The 12,217-nt window shown below is 32.1% G+C and overlaps 1 protein-coding gene across 3 annotated transcripts in view; it reads left to right on the top strand.

Annotated features, from left to right (window-relative positions):
* CLS (cardiolipin synthase) overlaps positions 1-12,012 on the top strand; it is a 104,024-nt gene extending 92,012 nt beyond the window's left edge. Inside the window, exons 7-8 of one of the 3 annotated variants that reach the window (XM_090395249.1) lie at positions 1,744-2,014; positions 10,060-12,012. In XM_090395249.1, coding sequence (XP_090251375.1) covers positions 1,744-1,843 — 100 coding nt within the window. In that variant the 3' untranslated portion in view covers positions 1,844-2,014; positions 10,060-12,012. The remainder of the gene's footprint in view (positions 1-1,743; positions 2,015-10,059) is intronic. The other 2 variants (XM_090395252.1, XM_090395251.1) reach the window with 2 other exon arrangements.
* The last annotated feature ends 205 nt before the right edge of the window (positions 12,013-12,217 follow it).

The raw sequence follows: 12,217 nt of genomic DNA, 5'->3' as shown, positions 1-12,217 counted from the left end.
TTTTGGCTAAGTTGGATAAAGGGAATAGATGCACTATGATGCTGTTGCATGAACTGAAGAATGTGGGTTTGGAACATAAACTCTTGACTGAGCTAAATGTATGGTTAACAGACAGGTATAAAAAAGTGGTATATAGTGGGCATGAATCTTAAAGATTTAAGGCAATCAGTGATGTACCCCAGGGATTTAGTCGTTGGACTTCTTCAATCTCTACATTAAAAATATTAAGCAAGATGGATCTGACATCTTGCTTAATATTCAGTTGTTTGCTGATAATGCAAAGACAGTCATGTCAATTAGGGACTGACATGCCCAGATTTGCAGCCTGTTATTTGAATAGGATGGAAATTTTGGAAAATGATAATGGCTGTTAGTTCAGTATTAGTGTCAGCTATGTACTTGAGCATGAGGAGATTTTCAACAACATATTATATTATGTTAATTGGGTTATGCTACAAGAAACTGAAGTTAGGGATCTTGGCATTATGGTGAATAGGAATTTGAAATTCAAAGGTCATATAGCAAAAATTGCAAATACAACTCGGGAGATAATTGTAATGTTAGAGTGGACCTTGACATATGAAGGATAAGAAAGACATTTTGCCTTCTGACAAGGCTTTGATATGGTTACACTAGGACTACTGTGCACAGATTTGATTTCCTGGGTTCTAAGGGAACAAAGAAGTTGTAGAAAGGGTGCAAATAGATCAAGGAATGTAAATTGTGAATGCAGATTGAGAGTTTGTGGACTAGACTCTAGTTAACAGGAGAAAAAGGGATAATAGAGATGATGTTTGTGAACTTCTGAACAGGAGTTATAGATTATAGGATATTGTTTAATAAAGTTTTTGTTATATGGCAGGTGGAAAGAGAACATGCAAACATCCATGGAAGTTAAGTTTGTTTGTGGTTAAGAAAAGGGTAAGAGCTAGATTTTTTTTTTTTTCTTTCACAGAGCAGTGAGTGAGAGTCGGTTTGCCTCTTGTGTGATAATAATTTCCCTGTATCCTTCACTGCAGCCAACACTTATGTTCTACATTAGTCCTTTTAAAAGTTCTACATGGTTAACCCCTGTTGTTAAACCAAACATTTAATTATTTATCTACCAATTTATTTAACAAAATCCATTTACAGGCCTGTACCATTCAGTCTTATCACTACTTTCCAGTGTTTGGGTAAGTTTTATATTCCTCTCAACAAACCTTTATTTGTTGATATATTTAGGTCACTTCATTGGAAACCTCAGTGGTAGTAAAGTGCTTCCCATAGTGTGGTTTTTTCAACTTAGGAGCAGATCACTCTGGGAGATGTATCATGACTGTAAGGGATGGCAGAAACACTTACCACCTATACTTTTTTCATATGATCATATACCTCAAAATGAGCACACAGTTTGGATCTGGATTACAACTGATGTTGAAGGTAGAATGTTATCCCTCTAACCACACGTGCAGGGCATGCAGAACTTTTGAAATGACCCTTGTAGTTCATTTAGTAAGCATGGATTATTTTTCACAAGAATTTGTGAAATGGTTATTCAAGTTCAGTGACCATTTCTCATAAATAGACATTGAACTAATGACGAGTATGTCATAATTCATGTAAGACGTTTTTAGTCATGTTACTAAACTTGTTAAACCTTATCAAGAGGTTGGTGTTTAAATAGATTTATGTAATTTTAATTTAGTGAGCTATATTATTAAAATAGCTAAGCAATAGTTTGATTTGTTTTTCTTATGCTAGGTATTTGACAGCTGCCACAACTGTCCTTTCTGGGTCCAGCTATTTGTTTACAAAAAATACCTACAGAGTTTTAACATCTCAACAGTTAAAAAATAATTGAAAAACTTGATGACTTTCTATGCTGAGTCATTTCAAAGTATCTCCCAAATAATTTTCTGATCCTTAATGCATTCAAATTTGAACAGAAGCATTCTTGTGGAAAGTAATTTTCAAGAAAAAAAAAATTGTAACAACTACATATCTTGTATCATCTTGATTTTGCTTGCCTTAGGTATGTTTCTAAAAGCAGAAGTATCTTTAGTATATAGAAAATAGCTTTCCTTTATTTATTTAAAATAGTTTCTTAATTTTTTTTTAAATTAAATTTCAGTTGCAAAAATTAAGTCTTAAGAGGACCAGTATATAAAATACATAACTAAAAAAAAAATTGGCCTATTATAATTTAAGAAAAAATTTGTGACAGTTCCATCCATGAAAGGTAGATAACCTGTAGTACATTAAAACTGTGGGTGGGCTAAGGATAATCCAGCCTTGTTGGCCAAATGAATGGATAGCATTACTGCTCTTCACACATCAGGCTAGATCCTGTTGTGGCATGCATGTTTGGGAATGTCAGGAGGCACATGATTTGTATCATCTGGTGTGAGACTTGTACCTGCTCATTGAACATCTGAAGTGGTTCCACGTTTAGTCTGTAGAGCAAAGTTCCCAGATCCACCTTTAGCGTATTTATGGTACTAAATATACAATGGATGGGATTCACATAAAGCTGGAAACCCTGCCTTACTTAGTATTTTTTAAATACAGGTATCCCTCGATTAACACGGTTAATTAATCCCTCAATGTTGCCGCGTATATCAAAATTGCGTTAATCAAATCTAATAATCAGTGGTAAAAAGTACAATTCGTCCCTGATCGATTACTGTACTAATAGTTCGTTTTATATGGTACTCTTTTAGGAAAGACAAAAAATGAATGCAAAGTAAATGTTTAATAGATACTTGTACCTACATTAGTTACTGCAATTTTTTTTAATCAAAAGAAGTTATAAAGAGTCGTTTGAACAGTTTTAGTTTTTTCTTATCGGTATAAATTCTACGATAACAAGCAAAATGACTCTCCAGACCTCGGCAAACAAGCATTCTTCGATTAACATCTAGATCCATATCCATTACTTGCTGCTTAAGCGATTCTAAACTGCAGAATATTCCATCCAGTTCTTTGACTGTTATTTCCTTTGGAACCTCATCTTCACATTCCATTTGTTCGTTGTCTTCGTATGTGCATTGTTCAATTTCAAGAAGATCATTGTCACTGAAATCTTTTGAATTTGAATCCAATAATTCTTTAACATCTTCTGCATCAAAACCGGGGTCTTCACCAATTGCAACGATTTCTTTGACCACGTTGGTCACAGGATTTTAAATACAACCTAAGTCATTAGCGCATTGCATTTTGACAGAAGGTTTTTCCAAACAGCTTTCACGCAACTAGAAGACACTTGCTCCCACGAGTCACGAATGTTCTCAATTGCGTGTTTAATGTTAAATTTTTTCCAAAATTCGTGGAGCATAATCACATTTTCTCCAGTTGTTGTTTCTAGTTTTCAAAGAAAACTTGAAACAACATTTGACTTTGAAAGTTGCAATGACTCCCATGTCCATAGGTTGTAACAATGATGTTGTATTTGGTGGGAAAAATAAAACTTTCACATTCTCACACAGATCATTAAGAGAATTTGGATGACCATGAGGCTAGCAGCCTCGTGGCATGAGCATGATTTTGTGTGGTAAATTTAAAGGCGCATTAATCAAAACTCTTGCCGGGATTGCCTCAATAATCAAATCCACGTTAAGCAAGGGATACCTGTACTTCAGTCATCCACTTTATGATTACTAAAGGAGTTAATCCATTTAATAAAACTGAATCTAGGAGGTTTGCATGATTTGACTTATTGTAAGCACTAGGATTATAATAAAAATTATGTATTTAGCTCATATGTGCTTCAAATTGTTCAGCTTTTTATTGGTTATACTGATTGTATGATATGGTTATGCGTAGAGTACTAATGTTATGTTTAAAAACCATTATAAGTAAATAGCCATTATAATTAAATTACTCTGTTGTATTTTCAGTTATTTTGTCACATTCCCCCTCCCTGAAAGTTAGCCCTTTTGTGAAATTTATGGGGAAAAGATCATCCCCAGAAGCTGTATAGGGAGTGAAGCAGGTTTTTTGCATGTAGGGTTGTAAATGATTGGAATGCATTGCCTGAGAGTGGTGAGAGAATGTGAATGTATTTTAGGTGCAGTATGTGATGAACTGTGTGTTGACAGAGGCATCTCCAACAATGAGTCTTTGATCCCATGGAGGTCTGAAGATAAGAAATCAGTTCAGTCCTTATTGCATATCAAAATTGAGAAGAAAGAAAGAAGAGGAATTACTGCTACTTTCAATTTGATAAAGTGTATTTCTCTTTTATATGGAAACATGAATTGGGAATAGCAGCACATAAAATAGACTAATCATCAAGGTACTATAGCAGCTTAGAAATGGCCTACATTGATTACAATTTCTTTGTTAGGGTCTTCTCTTAATCATTAGAAATGTTAAATAAACCATAATCACTGTAACAAGAAACAAGGTGTGATCTTGCATCATATTTTGATCTGTTGTATCAAAAACGTAGCACATTCAGATCTCACATCCTACTCATCACATCATTATTTTAACATAATGAATTGTGTGCACACACACAGTATTGTTAGTATTCTTCAAATATTCCTTATTCCTGTTAGCTTGCTTGTTGCAAAACCAAGTCAGCATAATATCGGTTAAGTGTTATATTTCACTTTTCTGAAAAAAGTATATTGTAATGCACATGACTAATAGAGATTAAATTATTCAACAAATCCTTTACATGTGGCATATACTGCATGCTGGACATAAAGCTGAAACATTTGATACTTCCTAAAATTTTTAAACAGCTACTGTTTTGTAAATTTAAATGTTTTTTACATAATAGGAAAGAACCCAAGAAATCTCAAGTTTTGCTTACAATTAGAATGAAAATACTAGTTATATATGACATATGAAAGCATTGAATGGCATTGTAGCCATTTGATTGAAAATATGGAGAATAAAGATTTCAGCTTGTGAGGCAAGCCTAGATGGAACAGGGGTTGGTAGCTCCATTCATGGTGGGGGGGGATATATCTATCCATGTAGGGAAGTTAAACCGAGAATAATTCTTTTGGTAAGAGTAATTAGCATTTAGAAAAGATGGATATTATCAGTTTAATTTTTCAATAGTGAACTGATTCTTGGATGTGCTGGCTTGTTGAGGTAAAAAAAGGAGAGAGTGTAATATGGCTGACCCATGTGAGCAAAATAGAGAACATATTATCATCAGTATGTCTTAGCTATATAGCAAGTTTGAGAATGGCACTGTCAAGAGTATGTTTTTTTTTTTTAATGCTCCATATCAAAATTGACTGGAATAGGAAATTGGGAGAGCCCATAGCTAGAACTGATATCTGTTTATAATTGTATCCTTCCAAGTGAAGTAATTTGTATTGATAGAAAAAGAAGTGCAATATCAGCAGGAGAACACATTTTAAATAAAGTTAAGTAGATATTAGTTCTTTATCTATTTCCCTTTTTCTGATAACTTTACTTGTATGAAACTTCTCATGATTTGGGACACAATAATTCTTAGACCTTCTTCCCAGCTTAAGGTAGGAGCCTAAGGGATTACCCCTCTTTGGACTTGAGGCTTCTAGTCTAACACCTTTCATTCATTATTATTTTTTATTTTGTTTATTTATTTTTTGTGTGTGAATATTATTACAATTATGTTTTATTTGTATGTTTTATCTTAGATGATGTTTCTGTGAGTGGCAATATATCACAACTATTAAATCTGTGTTTAATTATTTTATTATGCTGTTTTCATTTCATTAACTCTAAAGAGGAGTTTAAACCAGCACTAAGGCTAAACACATCAGAATTTGATTTTTGTTTATTATTATTTTTTATTGCAGTAAGCCACTTTCTAATAGTTGGAATCACCTTAATGTAAGTTGATTAAACAGGAATTGTATTTTTCATTGATAAAATTCTTCTTCTCTTCTATCCTCAAGAAGGAGGTTAAGAACCTTCCACCCATTCCTTACCAGAGCAAGCTCTTTTATATGTCATCAGCTTTGAAAGGGCGATGCAGTTCTAAGGGCTTGAAGCTATGTCAGTTTTTTTCTTTCTCTGCATCATGTACCCATAGTGCCATCAGATACAAATGAAGAAGTTTGTTCAGTTTCATTTACCCAGTATGGCCAAACCAATAGAGTTGATATTTTTATCCATGTTCAGAATTGTTGAATTAGGGATATTCAAATCTTAAAGCACTTGCACATTAGTCTCGTATTATGTTTATTTTCCTGAAGCACTTCATTTCAAAAGTCAACAATTTTCTCTGCTCTCTCTCTTTTAGGTCTGAGTTTCTGTCCTGTAGAGAGCTGTTGGTAATTATACTTTTGTATAATTTTATTTTTAGAGTTGTAGGAATTTTGATGTTTTCCCAAATTTTACTAAGTTTATTCATTATTGATCATGTTGTGATCATGTTTTTTTATTACTATGTTATTTAAATTTGAAGTATGCTTCTAAGAATTAAAGCCAGTAATCTGTTTTATGAATGTGTGTGTAAGTTCAGTGTGGTATTCAAACATGAAATGAATGGCATTGAGCATGGTTATGTATCTGGCGAAGGGGTGAAAATGCCTTTTTTTCCTGAGTGTGCATCCAGTTTTCTTTCTTTGTTTTATTGAATTTATAGTCATATTATAATTTCTCCAGGTTTCTTGTAATTTTGCAAGCTGATATTGGAAGTTTGATTTGTTATCTATTTTAATTACTACATTGTTCTCCATATATGATATGTAATTGATCTACCATTGATTTTAATCCTTTTGTTGGGGACAGTGCTGTTTTAGTATAATAATAAAATGTTAAAAAGGCATGGAAAGAGTGGGCATCTTTACACAACTCCTCATTTGATTTAAAAAATTTTAGTTGATGTTTTTATATTGAACTATTCTTGTATTCTGATAGTAGTTTGAATTAATCTTAGTGATTTGTTTCAAAGTCCTTTCTTTGTTAATATTTGAATAAGTTTTTCCTCTATTGATGGAATCAAATGCATTTTTATACTTTACAAAACAGCAATAAAGGTCTCTCCTTTTGTCCTATGCAATTTCAGTCAAATTTTGAAGTCTAGATATGGTCTTGTTAATCTGTTTTTCCTAAAGCCAATTTGTTCTTCCAATGTCTCATTTCTTGCATCTATTCCAAATTTACCCATTACATCATGCATGTCATTTGAATATTGTCAAACTTTGGCATTAAAATCACCCATAATTATTATATCTGTTTTGTATGTTCTATCAATTTCCTCTTGTTGACAGAAATCTATATGATTTTTTGGATGTAAAGAATCAGTAGCATATATTTGTTTTAATAAGTTTTCCTTTTTTTTTTGCTTGTAGTCTAGTGCCTGTGATTATAAATGAGTTGGGTTTAACTTCTACAACACTGAGAAAGTGAACTGTGGACCATGGCAGCTACTTCTCAATGCGCCAAATCATTTCTGTCTGAGTAATATAATGTTGAATATTTTAGATTTATATGGCTTTGTCCAGTCCACTAATTTCTATCCAGCAAGTAGTTCAGAAAGACCTACAACAATGTTTAAATCTCTCCAGCTTTTTCTCTATCAAATACATGTTTCCAGATTTGTACAAGGTCCAAATTTTACAGTGGGTATATAGTGAATATATTTTGATGACCAGATAACCAGTTTTTCAACTCATCTCTGGCATAAGATTCTCTGCATTGGCTTTCCAATATGCAATAGCATTTTTAGCCATCCTTTTTGACAATATAATCCATTTGGGTTTGAGGCAATTAAATTTAATGTAGCTGGACTGACATTGCTCTGCTACATTCACCTACTTAGGTAAGGCACCTACATGGGAGAGAAGGCAGACTCCCACCAATGAAAAAGAAAGTTCAATAAGACAGGAAAGATACACCCTTGAATACTCTAACAGCATTAGGGGAACGAAAAAGATGAAAAGAAAGGAAACAGAAGAGGAGGGACCAGTCTACAAATAATTTAGCAAATGTACATTATGTGAAGTAAGGCATGGTCCAGCATCAGCTATGTTTGATTCACCACTCTTGTGTTCACTAGGAAGGAGCCCTTGGGGGGGCCATTATTAAAGTAAGTGAAAACATAAAAAGCAATATTATTTTCAGTCATCTTTCATCTCTCCAGAATTGTAGAAAGGATAAGTATAGAAAGTCAACTCATATCAAATATCTGAATGTTAAGAACAACCAATTGAAAAAACTTAGTGTTGTAATTTGAATGTTGAACTAGTCACATTCCCTTGAAACTGTGATTCAAAAAAAAAAAAAAAAAAAAAAAGTATCCTATGCTGTCCTCATATCTTTGCACAATTTTGCAAATAGCCTTCCTTCCTTTTATTGGACTGTTTAATTAATTAGTCTTGTTAAACTTGGAAAATTGCATTTAGCTCCTCACTGAACAAGAAATTGTCTATGAAACATTCATTGTGTCCAAATTGTGTCAGGGACCACATTTTTAACATTTTTGCAGACTTGCATTCATTCCTGACATTGACTGCACTCTGTCAATGGAGAGTCCAGTACAATTGTCCCATATTGTAATTTTTTTTTAAATCTTCGATTACATTGCCACATCATGAAAATTTCTCATGATGTGGCATTGCCTTCAGTGGATATAGAGAATAATAAATCTTCTTTAATGACTGTATCTAATGTAATGTATCACATATATACTCCATAGCTTGAAAAAATCACTACATTATATCATGCTGTTTGATTCTTTTGAGTTTTGTAGAGGAAAGGTGAAACTTTAATCATGCTAAATTTAACTTGTACTTAGGGAAATATGAGACAAAATTATTGCTCTAATTTACCAGTGAATAGAGCACACTTTATCCTCTCACTTATCAATGGTAGTCCTTTTATAATGATGCCTTACTGATGGATGCATGTACTATTTCATGGGCCAGATGGTCAGTTCAAAATCCTGTCCATCTCATGAGACAATTAAATATTACTAAAAGGAGTTCTCATAAAACATCACTTTAAATGCAGTTGTCTTTTTGTTCATTTTCACCCCTTTGTGAATTTATGCTCAGTGGCCTGTTCACTGACAAGTAAACTTGTCTTTATTGTAAACCTAATTGTTATAATAAGAGTTAACCCCATCCAGGACCATACTTACACACAGGTGCATGAGGCTCTAGCTGGGGCCAAAAAAATTACGGTCAATTTAAGAGCCCTAGAGCATTCTAGCATCTTGGGCCCCTCGTGCTTCAGGAAAGGTGTAAGTAAAGCCCTGACCCCATCTATCAGGTTGTTGTTTGTGTCAGTATATATATTTTTGGATCAGTGTCTCTTTTGCCAGAGACAGTAAACCAGAGTTACCTGGAAGCAAAAGTATCCATAATCTTGTTTTTAAAAAATATATATGAATCTCACCCACAAAAGCCTGAAATACATGAGGTTAAGGATTCGATTATCTGAATATCATGGCTTGGGAAAAAAAAAGTTCAAAATATAGAACTTTTTTCCCCCTAGCCAATTCTGGTCTCCAGTAAACTGGACAGTGTTCTTTCTTAAACCAGATTGTTCATTTTCAACCTTAAAGACATTCACAAACATCATGGTTGCAGTGGGATCCATACTCGTAGCCTTCTGCTCCAGCCAATAGATTATTTTCTCAGCCAACCAAGGTGGCAAATAATGAAATTATGTATTTATGTATATTTAATAAAATAATATTTCTAAGATAGTTTTTAATTTTTAATTACAAAAATATAGAAATATTTTTAATTCACTGAATTCAAAATATTTAGGCTGTAGATATATCAATCTTTTCTAACTTGTAATATTCAAAATAAGATGGATTTAAAAATTGGTCTTTGCGTGACCAAGTTTGTGCAACTTTTTTTTTTTTTGGACTGTAGGTGATTATGAGTCAGAATCAATAATTTTTATATTTCAATTTTGAGGAATGGTATTTAAAAAACTAAGTAAGTCACTCACAATGCATTTTTTCATGTCACTTAATGAAATTCAAATTTTGTTTGAAAGTATCATGAACAGTAATGACTCTGACCGTGAAGAGTACCTTCAAATTATATATATATATATATATAAAAGATAAATAGAACATCATACAAAGCAATATATTGTCTGTTTCAGTTGTAAGTCAGCAGTTAAAATTGAAGGAGGTGCAGGAAGATAATTTATGTGAAATCATATGTATCCTTGTCTTACACACTATCTCTTGTTCATTTTTCATATGGATCCTGTTATAAATTAAGGTATCATCAGATATTAAACTTAATTCTTTACTTTTACTTTACACCATGATGATATACACCTAAATAAATCCAGTACAGTGCATGTCTTCAGGATTCTTAAATTAAATTGAATAACAAAATAAGTATGAGAATCAGCAATGAAAGGACCAAAAATAGGCAGTAATATAAAAAGCATTGACTGCATTCTTAGTGGAGACATTATGGAACATATAAAATATTTCAGCTATTTAGGCACTGTTTTTTAGCAAAGATGAGAAATATGGAAATAGACAATAGAATAAGCAAAGCTATTAATAGCAGGGAGCCAGTTGAATAAATTTATGTAGAATAAGAGAGAAATTATTCAAAATAATAAACTAGGTTCTGTAGGACAGAGCTCATATCAGTTTTTAACTTATGGATCTGAGAGTTGGGTAGAAATAGGGCTTGAGACTAGAGACCACAGATATGCAAGTTTGAGAAAAATAAGAGGAGTGAACAAATGTCATCATGTTAAAAATAGATATTAGAAAGGAACTTGACATTGCTAGCATTCAAAAGTGTGTAAGTAGAGCTAATTCAAGGTGGTATGGCCACCTAAACAGAATTAGAGAAGGGTAGTAAAACAGTGTTTGGTGTCAAGAAAAAAGACCTAGCAGAAGACTATATTTTGGATTGATGCAATTAGAAGTTCCAAGTATGAGATCTAACAATATTGGAGTCCTGACAAAAAAATCAGATGAATTTGGAGAAAATTTGTTGATAGGAAGTTAATGATGCAAACTTAATCATATAATACTATCCTATACACCCCTTGATACATGAAAAATTTGATGTTCATAATAAAAAAAACTTAGCGCAAGTCATTTTTTCAAGAAGCAACTTCATAAAAAAAAGTTTGATTTTGATTAACTGCAAATTTAAAATTTGATACCAATTGCAAAAATTAATCCCAAAATTGAAGTGCTACTTTTCTCATTAATTAATTCTTATATTGGAATATAATTTAGTCATTATCTGAGCTATCCAGTAACATTAAGAGAAAATAAGAATGTTATCTGAAATATGTTTTTTTTTTTCAACTGTCAAGAGATTCAGATCTAAGGAGCTCCCCTCCCCACTGATCTATGGAGAAAAATTGGTAATTTTTGATCTATAGCTTCTGTTAAATATCTATTCCATAAATACTTTTAGAATTGTCCATTCATTGAAGATTCTTAAATAAAGAAATAGTAAACGCTAAGATTAAACACAAGAACAAAGTAAAAATTTCAAATAGTCATATACAGTTTGTGCATTACATGCTTGCATTGTATCTATCATTTCTACATAGTACAAATTGGCATCCCAGGTTAGTGATAAAATTCATACTATGGCTGATCTGTGGATAGAAAGGGTAAAGCAACTGTGCACTGTAATAGTTCCTAGCAGAATTACAATTGAAATATAAAAACATATATGAAAAAAGTGAACTTAGTTTGTTCAAACAATCTTCATAAAAATCATTAAATTGATTTTAAATGTAAGTTATTTAGTTATATATTTATCATAAATAAACAAAAATTTTGCAGTGGATAAGATTTTTTTTTTACTATGATTACAATTTATATTGTTTGCACTTTTTACTAGAAAGCTGTTCCATATTTTAGCCATTTATAAATCTAGTCTTTTATAATTTGATGTAAAATGTGTAATTATATATTTAAAAAAATGTTCTGGTCATTTTATTGACTAGAAGCAATTTTTTTCCTGCTTATTAACAAAAATATAAATTGGTTAACTTCTTTATTAATGTAATTGTAAGTAATAATAAAAAAGTAGCTAATGTACAGATATTTTTCAGTATGCAGAAATTTTTTCACTTCTGTCACTTTAAAAAAATAAAAATTTCTAAATAAGAATGGTAATTGTTTTTTGTCTTTTTTATATGAAAAAAACACAACTATACTTTACCAGCAGTTATATCTAAAAAATGTTTGAATTTTATGTATTCTGAAACATGATCAAAAACTTGCAAAATCTCAATAATCCCCCCCCCCACACACACACAAACATAG

The sequence above is a fragment of the Typopeltis vanoorti genome, chromosome 7, assembly GCF_054136105.1.
Source record: "Typopeltis vanoorti isolate ZY-2024b chromosome 7, IOZ_Tvanoo_1.0, whole genome shotgun sequence".
Lineage (NCBI taxonomy): Eukaryota > Metazoa > Arthropoda > Arachnida > Uropygi > Thelyphonidae > Typopeltis > Typopeltis vanoorti.
The sequence above is the reverse complement of the archived record's forward strand: the minus strand, read 5'-3'. Positions and strand labels throughout refer to the sequence as shown.